This window comes from Chrysemys picta, chromosome 5 (assembly GCF_011386835.1).
Source record: "Chrysemys picta bellii isolate R12L10 chromosome 5, ASM1138683v2, whole genome shotgun sequence".
Lineage (NCBI taxonomy): Eukaryota > Metazoa > Chordata > Testudines > Emydidae > Chrysemys > Chrysemys picta.
Genome location: NC_088795.1, coordinates 17,604,490 through 17,623,179, shown reverse-complemented (window position 1 = coordinate 17,623,179; position 18,690 = coordinate 17,604,490). Strand labels below are relative to the sequence as shown.

Here is an 18,690-nt window from a genome sequence, read left to right as displayed (position 1 = left end):
GCGTAAGATAAACAGGCTAAGTGTACTGGGCAATTTATAGGATATCCAAGTAGCCAGTAACCCATGCTGGGAAACCTTTACTAATACCTAATGCACATAAGAACGATCTAACCTTTATTTCTGCCTTTGAACTATTTTGGACTTTAACACTTGGACTTTGAGCATTGTCCTGCTAAACCCAGGGTTGTGAGTTCAATCCTTGAGGGAGCCACTTAAGTATCTGGGGCAAAATCAGTACTTGGTCCTGCTAGTGAAGGCAGGGGGCTGGACTCGATGATCTTTCAAGATCCCTTCCAGTTCTAGGAGATAGGATATCACGTTCCCTGCATTGGCACTATGACTAATGGTTGAGGTGGTGGGGGTGTCTTCTTAAATAAGTATGACTGAAACAATCAGTTGTGGGTTTTTAACCCTTGGTGACCGATGGAAGGGAGTGCTGGTTTATCAGGGAGCATCGATTAGCTATTAGCACATTTTGTTACTAGCTCCCTGTCAGTTGCTTTTTTTGGTTATGATAAATGCCTGTGTAGTTTCATGCTTTACCAGTCCCTTTCCACTGAGCTTTCTGGAAGCAGTTATATGAATTCCAGGCACATGGTGTCAGACTGTCACAGTGCACGTCTGTCCCCAGCTTGTTTTGGTAGTGGCTGGCTTTCCATGTTCTTACTCCACTGAGAATTTAGTCAACATTTGCACCTGTTACTGTGGCACTTACAGTGCAGTGTCATTATAAAATAAAGAAATGATTTTACTGAAAGAGGAAATTTCATGTAAGTGGGTTAGATCTGGTCTACACTGTAACTTTTTATGATGGCAGGGGGGGGGGGGGATGGCTAAAATATGTGTACCGCATGTTTAAAATGTGGCTTAGTTTTGCAGTGAAGATCCTACAACCCATGCCTTAACCATGTTAACTATGCTACAGCACTGCAAGCATCTAATGTTTTAACTCCCAATATGGTGGTAGCTACAGGCTAGATGGGCCTTTTTATGTTTATCTTTGCATAACTGGATATTTTAATATGCAAATTAAATCTGTGATAAGCTGTAACAAAGCCAAACTTTTAAAACGGTTTAGTGTAGGACTGGTACTCTCCACGATCCTCTAAAACGATCAGTGGTGAAATAGCTAAGTAATGTTTAAATAATCATTAAGGGTTGGGATTTTTTCTTTTTATTCCAAAAGTGCTGAGCACTTGCAGTTCCCATTGACTTCCGCTGGCATCGTGTCTGCTCCGCACTTCTGAAAATAGGGCAATAGGTGTCACTTTTCACTCCATTGAGAAGTAGAACAGGAGAGGTACACAGCTACCTCTCTGTGTGTGCGTACACGCATGCTAAGACACCACTCCATTGGTTCATGCTCCAAAGGTTTTATTCACTACCAGGAAGCTTAGAAACTTGTCTTTTAAATGCAAGCTTAAATTCTGCATGCTCTGAGAAACCAAAACAATGTTCCAGCCAGTGCCGGACTCAGTCTGACTCCTAGTTAGTGTGAGTGCAGAACAAGAAAACATTACAAGTATTTTATCAAATGGTTTAGGAATGGAACAGCCCATAGGAATCAGTTTCACTCTTGCACATCTTTACTCTGGCCATGTTATTCTTTATTACTGTTCTCCCTTCTGTAGATTTATTTACAGTAACAGTAGCTCCTTCCCTCCGACTTGGGAGGACAAGCACGAAAGCACAACCACAGCAAATTAGTGGTTCAGAGAACTTATCTTAAAGTGTACTGTCTAGAAAAGCCTAATGACCCTTCAGCTGAGATAAAATATATTATTTCTTTTATAGAAAGGGCTTTACATTTTTACAGTGTTCCTAACTGAACTCCAGCTATGCCTTTGGTTCAGCACTATTTCCTTCCCCTCACTGCTCCTTCACCCCATTTATTATATTAATGTTCAGCCATGCAATCTAAAGGAAAATCTGTAACTTCAGAGTGGGGAAGTAGTTATCTGCATTTGAATAAGTTCTGCTGAAACTAAACTTGTGTGCACTTCTCACTTGGAGTTGTGTCTTTTAAGCACTAGAAAATGCTTGTTGTCATTTGGTGTGGGTGTGCAAGGAAATTCTCTATCATCTTCTTGGCCTGTGCTGGAAAACAAACTTGCAAACAAAAGTTCCCTAACAAATTTTATAGTCACAATGGGGACTTTATGAGCAGAACAGAAATAATCCACCTCTGGCCAAAAGGCATTGTTAAGTTCTCCTTTATTATTGCTGCTGTGAGGAGGAGTATTAAAGAAACTAAATCACTGCAGTAAGGTGCCTCAGTGTGACTATATATGTACTTAGAAAATGGGCACAATTAAGGGAGCAATCCAGCTAAGGTTTCCTGTGAAGTTATGGAACAACTACATGACTCAGGTATACTTATCGTTCCCATTTTTGTTAATTAATAATCTGTTTTCCAAATGGGAGAACACATTCCAAAGTGTGTGGTGTTTTGTTGTTGTGAGATCATCACATGCCTTCAGTATGTAACAAAGCATGGGGCCAAAGGTCAAGTGCTTTCATCACTCAAGAAGTGCTTCTCTCACTATACTTGTACACCCTGTAATAGGTGTTCCTTACTTTTAAGTATTCATAAACCAGTAGCCAGCGTTGATGATGATCTTTTCACCATCCGAGTCTGTATGTGTTTGTTAAATGCCATACTTTATGAATGGTTTCAGAGTGGTAGCCCTGTTAGTCTGTATTGAATGTGAATCACTAGATCAAAGTCTCATTGTCCCTTTAAACAGAGGGCCAGGATCCACCTTCTGTTGAGCATGGGAACTGCTACCAGTTACTAGCAGCTGAAATACGCTGTCAGACTTCATCTGTTGGTTTGTGCTTGTTTCTCTTCAAATAAGGCCTAGTCAAGACTAAGAAAAAGATGCTTTTTTCATTCGAACTAGCTTGAACTGTGTCCACATTGGTGTTAAGTGAGATTTTCAGGTGAATTAAAGTAGCTGATTAGAACTAACTAGTGGGGGGTAGGGAGAAGCACCCTTTTCCCCTAGACTAGACAAAGTCTAAAAATCACTGGAAGAAAATTCAGCCCTGGTATTAAACAAGTATAATTACTATAGATCCTGATGGAGTTGTACTTGCCTTCCCCACAGGTGAATTTGAACAATCTTTGCTTACCTTTTGGTCTAAACACAGTTTTTGTACTGATAGAATTATGGGCATGATTTAAAAAATACCCCCATACCTGAAATTGTTATACTAATACATCCCAAAGGCCTGGTCTACACTGGGGGGGATCGATCTAAGATACGCAACTTCAGCAACGAGAATAGCGTAGCTGAAGTTGAAGTATCTTAGATCGAATTAAAATTACTTACTTCATGTCCTCACGGCGCGGGATCAACGGCCGCGGCTCCCCCGTCGACTTTGCTTCCCCCTCTCGCCAGGAGAGCGATTGGAGATCAATTTATCGCGTCTACACTACACGTGATAGATCGATCCCCAATAGATCGATCGCTACCCGCCAATCCGGCGGGTAGTGTAGATGTACCCGTAGTGTGGATACAGTTATAGCAGTGTAACTTATTCTGTTTCTCATATGGGAATAAGCCAAACTAGTATAAGCACTTTTATACCAGTGTAACTGCATCCACACTAGGAAGGGTTGTATTGCTTTAACTACATCAGTACTGTATAGTTAAAGTGGTACAACTGTTGTATGTAAATAAGCCCTTAGAGGAAATACTAATTTGTACTATGCTATATTGTTTGTTTTGTCTCATGAGCAAATTCCTTACTCTTGCCTTAAGCTACAGTAATAGTCTCTCTCAGTCATGAATATTTAAGGTCTGCCCAAAGGGGAAAGGGGGTGAGGGGGAGGATTGTTAACCTTTTGCCTTACTTCTGGTGAAATAAGATGGCAATTTCTCAAACCAGCATTTAGCACTTTCCTGCATCAGCTAAGTGGAAGGGAGAAATTTGCTCATTAAATTCCTAGCTAGGACAAGTTCAATGTGGCTTTTATAAATGTTGTTGTTAAATCCTGTTACAGGTTGTAGTTGCAAATTACAACCTGCTTGTCAGTTGTGATTATAAAGGGGAAAATGGTGTACAAAATTCAATGTAGCTTTCACAAAATGAAGACAAAGCATGAACCAGCATTTTAGTATAAAGAGCAACATCTCTCTAATTCAATAGTATCTTGCTTTTGTGAGGTCACGGAAGGACTTCTCCCATGTGAACTTGATGTTCAAAGCTGGTAACATGTACCTGGCGTTAATAATATAATATGCTTGTAGAGCACCTTCTGTAAAATGATCTTGTTGTGTAAAGAATCGTAATAATCCTGTGAAATAACAAAATATAATTATCCCCGTTTACTGATAGGTGGAGAAATGAGAAAGTGAGAAATTAAATGACTTTGCCAAGGCCATACAAGAAGTCAGTGGGCAGAATCAGGACTAGGCTTTAACCTAACCTAACCTCATTTTTATTTCCGTACTGACTACATTTTAAATGGCTTTTTATAAAGCTCTCTGTCACTGCAAACAAATGCAAATCCACTCCTGTGATATAAGTGTGCTGATGAAACTGAACTTTATTTTTTTTTTTTGGCCCTAGTCAACTGACTTGGGTCATAGTTACAAAGGTTAGTGCCTCTGTCACATAAAACGGGTCAGTATTCATGGTATTAGTAACATTAGTTACTGTTATGACTCTGTGGTTATTGTTACTACTCTGATAGTCTCCTGTGGCAAACTTCTTATATCTTTGTCATGGTGAAAAGCAATTTACTGGACCCCACAGATGTTGGCTGTCTCTAAGGCATGTAGGCAGGACAGCAGACAAAACTTCACAACACGCAGGAGAAATGAACAGCCCATCCTTCCTATAGGAATTGAGGGAGGGTTAGTGTTTGTGGCGGAAGTCGGTCATTGACTTCAGCAGGAACAGTTAGTGGAATGCTGAGCACTTCTGCAAATCCTCCCCTGATTCCATCAAGTTTAGTAAAACTCACTCTGAGTAGACTATATATTTTTTTTCTTTGCATTTCTTTGAGTGCAAAGCTCTAGACGCCTGGCCCAGCAATTCCAGCAGAATTCTTACTTAATGTTTTGAGTCAGATAAATTGTCTTAGGGCAAAAATATACTTGTTTTTTATTTGGATAAAAAATAACCCAGACTAGGGAGGTGTTTATCAGCGTGCGCCTTGATTTGATTGTAAGGTAGAGCTATTAGGAAGAAAATCCATATGAGAAACTTTATGGAGGGGAAATACATTTTGAGCTACCAAAAAGCCCCTACCTTTTCCTCATCCCAATACCAATTGTCACCTGAAATTTCCTCTCTTCCAGTCCAGCTGCCTGATCATAAATAATGACATCAAAAAGCAGCTATTACTTGCTATGCAGTCCTGCTGTTCAGGAAAGACAGTATTTCATTGCATGCTTTAGCCAGGTTGAGGCCCCTCTGCGTGCTTTTCAAGTCCATTCATCCTGCAAATCACTACAGAATGGGCAGCAGGCTGAGCTCCAGGATCTTTGGAGGCTCATGATCCATAGTTACCTCTAGAATAACTCTGCCACTGAGCTGCTTCATCAGCTGGCCCAATCTCCATGGCATGGACCCTTCGTCTTTGATTGGTTCTGTTTTCAGATAGTTGCATCCAAGTGAAGTTCGTTGAACCTTGCGAGAAGTGTGGTGTTGGTGTTTTCAAGATGAACAAACAAGCTGCTTGCAGAACAGCTGTACTTGTGAATGAAAAACAAACAAACAAAAACAAAAATACACAGTATTAAAGGGAGACTGCTGAGATGAAACAATCACATGTAAAAATAATTCTCTTTCCTGTGTTTACAACTGAAAGACTGTATACTCTTTCCTTTCATTGATAATTTACTCTTTGTAGCTTTCTCTTCTTGGACGATGAAACTATTCTTATCAGTTTCACTTTGTTCCTGTATTTCAATGTCAGTGGCTTTGATTGGCATATCTGTTTTGACAAAGTTGATATGTCCAGTATTTGTGTGCATGCGTAGGACAGAGCTCCAAGTACAACAGTACAGTGGAACTTCTACCAGGTGGTTATTTTTGTAATTTATTCCATTTCTGGCCACCAGGAATTGATGCTGTTTCTGCAATCTTGTTCTCATCCACTATAGTACAATACTGGGGTGTTTGAGTCACCAACAGCACAAAGGGAATGTTCAAACTGTTTTGATCAGAGGGCTCAGATGTCCTGCTTTACTGGCACTGTAGTAGCATTCTGGCTGATTGTACTGAAATCTAGATCTATTTATTTATTTATTTTATTTTGGGTCCTGGTTTTAATCATTCCAGCCCAACACCTTAATGTGGCCTATGTGGCCTTCCCACAAGTGCTTGTACAGTGCTACTTCAGAACAGTTAGGAGTCCAGTGGCACCTTAAAGACTAACAGATTTATTTGGGCATAAGCTTTCGTGGGTAAAAAACCTCACTGCTGAAGATGTGATGTATCTGAAGAAGTGAGTTTTTTTGTTTTGTTTTGTTTTTTACCCACAAAAGCTTATGCGCAAAAAAATCTGTTAGTCTTTAAGGTGCCACCGGAATCCTTGTTGTTTTTGTGGATACAGACTAACATGGCTACCTCCTGATACTTCAGAACAGTTCTTCTCTTTGCTATTCAGGAAACTGTTCTCCCTGCCTCCTTGCCAGCTGCTTCTGCGGGAGGTATATGGAAGTGGGACGGATGAGCAGAAAAAGTATTAGCGCCTTTTTTTTTTTTTTTTTTTTTTTTTAGCTTGAGTCTGTTATGTGTAATTGCAGCATTTCAGTATTGACAGGACAGGAACTTTTTTTGTTCCTTTTCTCCTCTTCGGTTGGCAGACTCTGAGAAAATTAGGTCACTCTTTTATGGGCCATTGCTCTAACAGACATATTTACACACAACATAGCAATGTATGGACTTTTCTAAAAGAAATAGAAGACATTCCAATGACCCTGTTTATTCAGGGCATCTTTTTTAATCAAGGAGCTACTTTATTACTGTGTCACAGTTCTGATAGCTATGGGTGAATGTACATCTAACCTCTTTAGATTTTAAACATTCCCTGTTTACGCCAAGAATGAAGAAAGAGTCCTCTCCTATGCTCCAGGGGAAAAATGGCTTTAGATCAAAATAGAAGTCTTGATCTGTTCAGCACTAACCTAAGAAATTCTTTCCCCCTTTCAGCCTATTATCTTCTGCAAGTAATCTGTCATGAATTGTACATATAAGTTGTACAGGATCACATACAATTCCCAAGTCCTCTACAAATGTTATTTAAATCAACCAATGTCTCAGTTACTAACTTTTACATCATGTTTGTTAATATTGTGGCAGACAGACAATTATGAAAACCTGTGCCCTCTATTGGATGGAATGCTTAGGCGTGTGTGTGCATGATCATGTCTAGCTACTGCCTACAGAGAGTTCAAGCCCTGATACTACCACACAATGTGAGTGTTTCTGGGTTACAGACAGTTTTATTGTGTTAATCTTTTAGTACAGACAAGGGAATTCTCATCTCCGACCCCCTTCTGGCTTTGGCAATGATTGCATTGTGATCTTTCATTTTGAATGCGAAATGCCACCATTTACAATTCGGTGCCCTTAGAAAATATATTTTCTAAGGAATAATATTAAATATATCTCAGTAGCCTAATACAGAAGAAGAAACCTTGGATATCTCTTGGTGTCTCTTTAAAGTCATTTTGCATCCATCAAGCCACATTTCTGGCTGAGAATTTAGTACCCATTATTGTTATCTGTAACGCCTATGTTTGCTGTAACTTCAAGCTTTCAGAGAAGACGGTCGCTCCTTCTTGCAGTTTGCTTAGTTTGTGTGTTTGACAGCACTCCTAGGTAGAATCAGTAAGTGCTGCTTCCCCAAGCGCTGCGAGATGATGCTTACCAGGAACACAACAGCAAAACTGAAACTGAGGAGTTCTTCCTCTTCTCTTTGTGTTCATTCTAGGTTGCAGCACAACTCATAATAAATGAACCCCTGCCCCTTGCCAAATGCACAGAGAACATACTGCAGGGAGGTTGGAATGTGTGTTTTCTGTCACAGAATGATGTTGAGCTCTGGTGTAACATAGCTTTTGTTTCAAAGGGCTCCAGAGGCCTCATCTAGCTAGCATCAGTTGAAATTGGTGGGAGTCTTTCTGCTCAGTGATCACTGGATCAGGCCCCAAACACTTCACAGGTCTATATATACAGCCCCACCTCTGAGGTGGAGAGTGGCAACCAAAGGCACTCCATAGAACAGTAGTGAGAGGGAAACTTTGATGAGGGATAGGGAGTAAACCTCTACTCTTCTTAAATAGATATATATATTTAAAGAGATCTTTAATGACTGCATGTAATAGACATGACTACCATTTGGCGGGGTGGGTCATCGGGAATTACAGACCAGTCAGCTTAACTTCTGTACTGGAAAGATAATGGAGCAAATAATTAAGAAATCAATTTGCAAACACCTAGAAGACAATGGGGTGATAAGTAACGGTCAGCATGGATTTGTCAAGAACAAATCGTGTCAAACCAACCTGATAGCTTTTCCTTGACAGAGTAACAAGCTTTGTGGATGGGGGGAAGCGGTAGATGTGGTATATCTTGACTTTAGTAAGGCTTTTGATACTGTCTCGCATGACCTTCTCATAAACAGACTAGGGAAATAAAATCTAGATGGAGCTACTATAAGGTGGGTGCATAACTGGTTGGAAAATCGTTCCCAGAGAGTAGTTTATCAGTGGTTCACAGTCATGCTGGAAGGGCATAACGAGTGGGGTCCCGCAGGGATCGGTTCTGTTCACTATCTTCATCAATGATTTAGATAATGGCATAGAGAGTACACTTATAAAGTTTGCAGATGATACCAAGGGGGGAGGGGTTGCAAGTGCCTTGGAGGATAGGATTAAAATTCAAAATGATCTGGATAAACTGGAGAAATGGTCTGAAGTAAATAGGATGAAATTCAATAAGAACAAATGCAAAGTACTCCACTTAGGAAGGAACAATCAGTTGCACACATACAAAATGGGAAATGACTGCCTAGGAAGGAGTACTGTGGAAAGGATCTGGGGGTCATAGCGGATAACAAGCTAAATAGGAGTCAACAGTGTAACACTGTTGCAAAAAAAGCGAACATCATTCTGGAATGTATTTGCAAGAGTATTGTAAGCAAGACACGAGCAGTAATCCTTCTGCTCTACTCCACACTGATTAGGCCTCAACTGGAGTATTGTCCCACATTTCAGGAAAGATGTGGACAAATTGGAGGAAGTCCAGAGAAGAGCAACAAAAATGATTAAAGGTCTAGAAAACATGACCGATGAGGGAAGATTGAAAAAAATTGGGTTTGTTTAGTCTGGAAAAGAGACGACTGAGAGGGGACATGATAACTGTTTTCAAGTACATAAAAGGTTGTTACAAGGAGGAGGAAGAAGAATTGTTCTCCTTAACCTCTAAGGATAGGACAAGAAGCAATGGGCTTAAATTGCAGCAAGGGCGGTTTAGGTTGGACATTAGGAAAAACTTCCGAACTGTCAGAGTGGTTAAGTACTATAATAAATTGCCTAGGGAGGTTGTGGAATCTCTATCATTGGGGATTTTTAAGAGCAGGTTGAACAAATAGCTGTCAGGGATGGTCTATACTTAGTCCTGTTTTGAGTGCAGGGGACTGGACTAGATGACCTCTCGAGGTCCCTTCCAATTCTATGATCTTTTAAGTTTCATCTGAAAGTAGCATGACCTATTGGATTTCAAGCTTGCTCTCCCCAGGTAGTCTTTCATCTCAAATTTTCAAAAGTTGCTCTCTACGGCTGGTAAACTATTCTTTTTGGTGGCACTACAACCTTGAATAAAATGTTTGCACTTGTCACAAATACAGACCAAAAAAGTAAGATAAGGGCAGACTTTGTGGTCAGATCTCTAATCCTTCCTTCCTTCCGTCATGTCACAGTTAAAGCTCATTTTAACTTGTCCACATCATTTCCCAGCTGGAAAAGATAATGTTAATGTTCTTTACTACAGCCCTCATACTCCTTTGCTTTTACCAGCCCCAAAGTTTATAGCAGCCTATCTCTTATCGAAAGCCTATTTTTCAGCATGTTGGGAAGCGAAGCTCTGAAAGGAGACTGTGGGCTGAGTTCTGAAGTAGTTTTAGGGAGGCATGACTGCAGATCTGCTTCCTGCATAAGAAGGTAAAGATTCGGTGGTCTTCCTTGTGTTCAATCTTACTGTCTTTTGGCTGAAGGAGTGCAATGTGAGCAAAAATCAAAAGTGTGCTAGTACTGTAGTGTGCCTTCCATCTGTAATCAGGTTAGTATTGAATTCTGAAGTGACTCCCTCTACACAGACACAGGCTGACTTTATTTTGTAGATATGATGTGCAAACTGGTCTCTTAGAAGAGCAACGAAAACAGACCCTGTCCACTACGATTGCCAGTGAAAAGCTAATTCTTTTCTGTTGTTGAGGGTTGGATCAGACTCACTCAGTAGTAGAGCTGGCTGGGAATTTTTTGACAAAACGTTTATATTGTCAGGAAATGCTGATTGATTGAAACTGAAACTTTTCAAGGAAACATCTGCTTTGATGAAACTTTCATCAGGAAGGTTTCTCAGGATTGAACTGAGAGAGAGTGAGTCTGATACCCCACAACTAATTAGCCAGCACCTCAGTAGTTAGGGCACCTGGAATGTGGGAAACCTAGTTTCAGATCCCCGCTCTACCTGATTTAGAATAAGGACTTGAATGTGGGTCTCCCATATCCTAGGTGAGCTCCCTAACCACTGGGCTGTTGCCTATTCTGGGGAGGGTGGTGTGGGGGTGGTACTGTATGAGTATGGGTGTCTCCCATGTTTTGTGTGAAAAATTTCCAGAGGTTTGTTTCGTTCCAGGGTAGAACAAAACCAAACTTTGAAAACTCCAATTACTATTATTATTATTATTTTTGCAAAATGGAATTCTTGTTTTCTGACCAGCCCTATGCAACAACATGGAAGCTTTATTTGAATCTTTTGGGTTTGCCAAATTAGAGCTGGGGTACTGTGGGAATTGCTAGTTTTGCTCATGTGTTTTCCTGCTTCTGGCATTACACTCGCATGAAAGCTGCTTACTGTTATTTATCAAGCTTGAGATCCCATTATGCTATATGTTCTACAGACACCCCAGCAAGAGCAAGTCTCTTCCTTGAAGAGTTTGCAAATCTAAGTAGATGAGACAAAAGATAGAAGAAAAGAAGTATTGTTCTCCTTTTGCAGGTGGTGAACCAAGTCATAGAGGTTCAGTGACTGGCCCAAGGTCACAGAGGAAGTCTGTGTTGCCAAGCCAGGAAATGAACGCATATCTCAGTCCAGGGCCTTAATCACAAGACCATCCTTCATCCTAGCAACAACAAATGTTGTTTTTAAAGTTAACCAAACTTTAGTAAAAATGTTCAGTTTTAATTTGGGTGAAGGTTCGCAATTTTTTTCAGCTGCATCACTTCTTCAATCCCAATTCTAATATTTTCTTCTTCTTTTAAAAGCCCGTTCTACTTTGTAGAGTGTACCAATATTTGTAGATACTAGGACACCCATCCTACTTGTTTCTAGACTTCATGGACCAAATTCTGCTCTCTTCCTTCTATTCATCTCTGCTGAAGTCTGTAGGCAGAATTTGGTCCCATTATACAGATCTAGGGGAAATTAGAACAAGGTAGAATGCTTTTTATCTGTACCTCCTCACTAAATACAGCAAAGACACGATCAAGGTTAATAAATCACGCTGGAAAAGTGCATATGTTATGTGAGTCATCCTGTTGGATAGACTATATTTATCACCATCATGCTTTGATATCCTCCATTTCGTCACATGGACAATGTGTTCTGTGTCACATTCACTTACACCGAAATCCTCGTCTGTCTAAATATGCTGTATACAGTGCATCTCTTACTCAATACTGCTTGACATTTCATTGAGACAGAACTGAGCTGTCTGGGGCAGGAAACTTCTCTAAGTAGTTTAGAGACAGTCAGTACACATAACGTCACATTCCTTTCCACCCATATATATACACACACACGCACCTCAATTTCTGACCTTTGACCGAGTGGTTTATAACATTGTTAATAATCAACTATTAATGATTTTGATGGTTTTTTCCTCTTCATATAGTCACTGTAATAATTTTTCTAGGTCTTAAATTTAGTATCCATTAGAAACAAACTGACATGAACAATGCTGGTGGCACTCATCGTGCTAAGAATTAGAGGCTCTAAAGCACAAAATAAAATCTGTTTCCCTTGGGAGTTAGTTACTGAAGTTTAAGCCGCTTTCTTAGCTTTGATTTTTATTGTGCCTTTTTAAAAAAAAATACATACTATAGAGGAAAGCATACTCTTGGTTTTTGCCTGTTTACTCTAGTAAGCTTTTATTTAAATCGTTATTAGTTGCTTAGTGATGTGCCGAAACTGGACATTTTTATTGAAACTGTACAGCACCTCCAAAATTTGGTGGTAAAATGAGACATTGATCTGAAACATCTCTGATTTTGATTTGCAGAACCAAAATCTATCTGACTGGGAATTCGGATATGCAAAACCAATATGTGTCGGTCAGATGGGACGAAACGTTAACTTCTCTTTCAAGCCTTAAACTTGAGTGACTTGGATAAAATGGGACTTGGATTCAAACAAACGGCCATGTTTGTTTTTGAATCCAGAAACTTGGTGAAGAGTGGTTTTGCAGAACCAAATCATGGCTTCCTCAGCGTTCTCCATTAAGTGTATGTTGGGGGCATTTGGTCTTTGGATGTTTTGGTGTGAATGGCAGCACTTATACAGTTATTTGGAATACTTGTGTAATGTGACTTGATGGTCTTTCTCTCCTGTCTGGCTAGAAGTATACAACATAATGCCTTGCTCTGGGACAGTCACAGCAGCTGCTTCCTCTGTCAGTAGTTAATTGGCTTCTGAGTTAGAGCTGAAGAAACTGTCACCACAATAGCTTGAAACCACACACAACTCTCCTGCCTCTGGATTTTGTTATAAACTTTAACTTGAGACACCTTTCAGCAAAACTAGGGGATTTAAGACCCATGCAAAGCCGTACATTTTGTCTAAGCTTCTCTTTGAGTTCTTTGGTTTATCCAATTCAAAGAATCAGAGTAAAACTTTGGGTGGGACTGTACACAAAGTGAAAACACAGAATATGTTTACATAGTATCTGCACCTCAAATGGCCACATTTCATCCAGCTCCTCTCATCAACTTTCCTTATTCCTGGGACCAGGCTAGCTTGGCAAACAGTTTCAGAGACAGTCTTTCAGAAGGCTTTATCCTGCCAAAGATGGCTGTGATACGGCCTGCGTATCACCTGCTGTGCATCCATAATAAAGGAATCTTGTTTGCAAGAGTTCTGCACCTTGCCGCCTTCTGCTGTGGCACGTGCATTATTTTATTCTTTTTCCTCTTCCTTCCCAATTCACTGTGCTGGAAAGAATCAGATCCCTGGTTGAACAGCTGCATGGAGTGACTAATGTGACTTTTCAGACCCGGAGCCTCCTCCCCCACCCCATTTTGATGCTAATATCTTTTGGCATCTCGAAAAAGCAGGATTAGTGCAGGTCATGTAGGCCAGGAGCCTCCGTTCACTATCCCTCTCTGCTAAGCAACAGAATTTGGCTTTCTCTTATTGTTTACTTACTGAATCTTAGTCTTCTGTTGCTTTGAATGCCTCCATTGTCTGGACATGCTGCCAGAAGCAGAGTGTCTTTGGCTCTGTGTGCAGTGCATTATGTCCCCAGGAATCTAGCTAATAACTTAATAGCTTCTAGTCTCTACTGAGCTCACTCTGAAAAAGTGCTTTGTTATGAGTTGCAGAGCACACAGATGGAGAGAAGCTACTTATCTCCAGGCTGTCACATTACTACTTGTTCTCAAAATCAGGTGCCTTCACAGACTGAAGAGTGTGGCTTGAAAGAGAGTTTCTTTCCATATAGGATTTGACACAATGGAGAGAAAAGCAACAGCATCTGCACTTACAATGACGGCTCAGGGGCATGAAAGCTTTTCATAGACTCACGCACACGTGCTCTGCCAACCCACATGCACAGCAGCCGGTGCAAATTAGCTGTAGGACTTGGTCTCCCTTACCTCGTAATTGCTGAAAGGAATAGAAGCTGTGTGATACCTTACTGCATTGCCGCTCTGTTTATTTGGTCTCAGAATGTGACGTGCTTGCTAGAACTTACTGCGTGTTAACTACTATCCAGGTAGATAGAAGCACATTATTATGATGGAACTTGGGTGTGACGGTAACTTGCAATCAGGGATGAAAACCAGACATTTCCACCAACTGCCAGAGAGCAGCTATTCCAAGAGTGATTGTGTGGAGGAGGTGGGAAATTCAGATTTAAAATAATCAGAAGCTTTATCTTCTAGCTTTTCTACATACAGTGCAACTGAGAAGGCTTTGGGTGGTCAGTACAATTCTCCTCCTCCCCCCACCTCCCTTCAACTTTGATGGCATAGTGCTGACTGATTAAGGTGGGGGAGAGGGGGGTGGTTGTTTGTGAGGTAAGGGGCTTTGGTTCTCTGTGGCTGAGATGCCACCTTTTCTGGTTTTCATTTAATATAGAAAGAAGCTCAAGTTGTCAAACTCAGATTTGGACTTTGGACACCCAAAAATTTTAAAATGTTCATTCCAGTTCCTTCGCTGCTCAGGGGCTAGTTTGTGCATCCCTTATTTTTGTTGATGACCACCTATTTCCACAGGTAGTTCTACTGGCTTCAGTGGCACTACTGGTGTAGTAATTTACTACTGAACAAGAATGAAAGTAATGTAGTGGAATGTTCCCCTAAATGTTGACGGTCTACATTTTCCCCCTTGGTCACATATGCAGGGGTCTTATTGGACAAAGTGAATGCTCATCCAAGTATGCTGCAGGCAGAATTTGGCCCGTCACAGATTTTTGCCACTATATAGCAAATAGGTTTTATAGAAAGTTCTAATTCATAAAACATTCACCAACAACTCTCCTCCCCCACCCCTCCCGCATGCTGCTAACTACCCCCTGCCCAATAGATCCCGTTTCTAACATCTGCCTTCTCCCGATAAGGTGATAAAGAAATGACAAAAAACAAAAGCAAAATTTACCTCATAATCGTAACAGATAAAGCAAGGGCACCACTCGCAATTAGTTTTACCTCGGGGCAGTTCAGGTGTAGTAGGATTTGTGTGTGAGAGATGATTTAGCTTTTATCACTTTGTGTCAGGGTTTTATTTCCTTAGCCTGCTGTTGTGATACAGTCTTTTGAAATGGGTGTCAAAGGCCTGTTCTGACTTTATTGTGTGTCTCTTTTGTGCCTTCCTTCAGGAAAGTATGCCACAAACGCCTCCCTTTGCAGCTATGTTTGACAGCAGTGGTTACAACAGAAACCTGTATCAGTCAAAAGAGGACAACTGTGGAGGACTCTATTACCATGACAACAATCTCCTGTCAGGGTCTCTGGAAGCCCTCATCCAGCACTTAGTACCCAATGTAGATTACTATCCTGATGTAAGTCTATACACCCTGCAAATTAAATCAGCTGTGCTTGACACACCTTTGAATGGGAGGAATCTGGAGGGAAAAGCAAAATGTAATTTTTTTTACTGGGAGTGGCCCCGTAATGGGGGTGGGGTGAATGATGCCAACCACAATCTAAATGCCTCTGCTTTTGCGAGCCTTAGTTGAGTTCATAGTAACAAAGTTGGGCCACAAAATGTATTTTATTTTTTGCTGTACATCCCTGTTTACTGTTTATTCCCCACAGTGGCATTGCATCTAGCTTGGATTTTGTTTCTTGAGCTATACTCCATCACTCTGCTAGAATGAGTTGTGTGACCTATTAGTTTAGGTCACAAAGGTTTACTGCAGCGCAAGGGAAGAGGAGCTGAAATTGTGCTCTGAGTAATTCCAGGTGCTGAACTTTTATATACTGTTGTCACAAAGGGATAATCAAGCGAGCCCTGCCCTGCCATGGGCCAGCCTTGTTTTTGTCTAGCATAATTAGGCTCAAGTAGTGGCTATGTAATACTGTAGTGGCTATGGAGAGGTGACATTCGTTACAATTAAGCACTTACCTCTGCGGTAATATCAACCATTCTCCCCACAAGCCATACACAAAGTTGCGCTCTGAATGATAAAACATGAAAAATTGAGTTGAAAGTAATGTTGTAGTGGTGAGTATGAAATGCGTGATGATTTTGCCTCTCTCTCTCTTGCCTACAGAGAACGTACATATTCACCTTCCTGCTCAGTTCACGGCTGTTCATGCACCCGTATGAGCTAATGGCCAAGGTTTGCCATTTGTGCACGGAGCATCAGAGACTAAGCGAGCCTGGGACTGACAAGGTTAGGTCTCTTGCTAAACCTGTTAGGTCTCATTTTGTAAATCTGACTCAAAATGCTTTTTTCTACGCCAAGGTAGAACACTTCTGATCAGTGGGCTTGCTACAGGATTGGATATACTGAAAACCAATCATTAGCAAGTGTGATTTGCGGCTTGATTCTGCAAGGGGAGGTTTTGGCACTGAATTCAACAGAACCCTAATGAATGAAAACTGTCTCTGCTGAGACATTTGTTTCATTTCCCAAATCCCAGTGCACTATAAGTAACTTTTAGTTTTAACTTGTTTTAATAAAAGAAAGAGTAGGAAAAAGAAGTGCATATATTTAATAATATATATATGAGATCGTACTTTAAAATGCATATGGTACTAAAGATGTGCTATATACATCTTGACATGCTAGGCTGCAATCTTGCAAAGACTTAGGCACATGTTTAACGTTAAGCACATGCGTGTGAACTCAGTGGGATTACTTGCATGCTTCAGGTTAAGCACCTGCCTGAGGCTTGCAGGATTACTTAGATCGTAAGCTCTTTGGGACAGGGACTGTCTTTTTTTTGGTCTGTACAGCAACTTGACAATGGGGTCTTAGTCCATGACTAGGCTCTTAGGCTATCACAGCGTAAATAATTAACAATCATTAAATATATGTAAGTAGTCCCACTGAGTTCATACTCCTGCTTAATTAAGCATGTGTATAAGTCTTTGCAGAATTGAGGCCTTAGGCATTTCTGCAGATGTTATAACTAATTGTTAGATAATGTTTATAGTAGCTTTTGGAGACACTACCATATCTAGCATCTAGGATTTTTCTTATACTAATAGAATTTGCTCTTTTTAAATTGGCCAGTTCACTGATGGACCGGTCCAAAACCCAATGAAGTTAATGTGCTTTGGCATATTTAATCCAATGCCAAGTTAAATTACATTTCAAGTTTTAACTGACTTCCATGTCCTTATATTCCACAATTGCAGTAATCCATAATGAGTAGATTGTAATTCAATTGGTTTCAATATTTGTTTCATATAACTTTTTTTTTTTCTAGAGCCGGATACGAAAAATTGCACCCAAAATCCTTCAGCTATTGACTGAGTGGACAGAGACGTTTCCGTATGATTTTCGAGATGAAAGAATGATGAGAAACTTAAAGGAGTTGGCACAACGAATAGCCAATGGCGATGAGGTAGTTATCTTGAGCACAAGAGGGTTAGAAAGGAAGCACTAGTTTAATATCTTGGCTAGAGTAAAATATTGCTGGTTATTTATTAACAGTATGTAGCAGCTCTGGGTAGGTAGCATTGTTTATGGAGCTAATTTTATGAATGTGAATGTAATTTTTTGTCCAGTGCCTAAGGTGCAGATGAACCCTTAAAAAAAACTAGGTCCTAACCAGCCCTTTGTGCTGGGAACTCCTGGCTGAGTCCCAGTATCCATATTGCGTTCTTGGGAGAATATTTATTTTTGGCTACGGAATGGAATAATTGTGTGAGCAGACGCTGCTTGTAAGTTTTAGTTCCATATTTTATTTTAAGGTTTTCTAGGAGGAAGTTGGGTGTGACCCTGAAAATCCTTCCTGATGTGAACCTTTACATTGAATTCATGTGAGGAGGCTTTTCGGGATCAGGCCTTTGATCTTTAAAACCCACAGGAGAGGCATAGCAATGTTAAGGAGGATCATTTCTAAAGGGACAGTATTAACTAGGATAGGAAGAGTTGGCTTTGGCTTAAGGCACTGGCCTTCGACTCAAGTTCTGAGCTGCATTCCTGGCTCTGACCAACTTCCTTTGTGGCCTTGGGCAAGTTACTTAATCATTCTGTGTGCTAGTTCACAGCTGGAGATAATTCTTGTGAGGTGTTGAGATGCTAAACTGAGGAAGCCCATATAAGTACCCAGATAGAACCAGGCACAAAAGCTTAGGTTTTATAAACCACTTTAAAAAATCCATTATGAATAAGGCTATGTTTTAGTCACGGGTATTTTTAGTAAGTCAGGGACAGGTCACGGGCCGTAAACAAAAATTCATGGCCCGTGACCTATCCATGACTTTTACTAAAAATATACCTACCATGACTAAAACTTGAGTGGTGGGAAGGCGGGGGAGGGGGAAAAGAGTGTATGCTCTGGAGCGGGTGATGGTCCAGTGGTGCCATGGGTGTTGGGGGAGGGGGTCAAGGTGACCCAGGATCCATGCTGGGGGAGGCAGAGGGCGTGGCATGGACCCCCGCTGGTGCTAGGGGAGGGAGGGTTGGCGGGGCTCCCTACCCGGCTCTTCGTCCCTGAAGCTCCAAGGCGTCAGAGGCAGGGGCCAGGGCAGGAGCTCCTCCGCTGCTCC

The 18,690-nt window shown here is 40.9% G+C and overlaps 1 protein-coding gene across 13 annotated transcripts in view; it reads left to right on the top strand.

The window, feature by feature from the left end:
• The window catches only part of RASGEF1B (RasGEF domain family member 1B), a 349,710-nt gene that overhangs the window by 311,485 nt on the left and 19,535 nt on the right, over nt 1-18,690 (top strand). For 8 of the 13 annotated variants that reach the window (XM_065596028.1, XM_065596027.1, XM_042856387.2 and 5 more), the window contains 3 exons: nt 15,341-15,523; nt 16,238-16,360; nt 17,403-17,540. In XM_065596028.1, coding sequence (XP_065452100.1) covers nt 15,341-15,523; nt 16,238-16,360; nt 17,403-17,540 — 444 coding nt within the window. Of the gene's footprint in view, nt 1-12,526; nt 12,750-14,096; nt 14,237-15,340; nt 15,524-16,237; nt 16,361-17,402; nt 17,541-18,690 lie in introns of those variants that run through there. The other 5 variants (XM_065596032.1, XM_065596030.1, XM_065596029.1 and 2 more) reach the window with 3 other exon arrangements.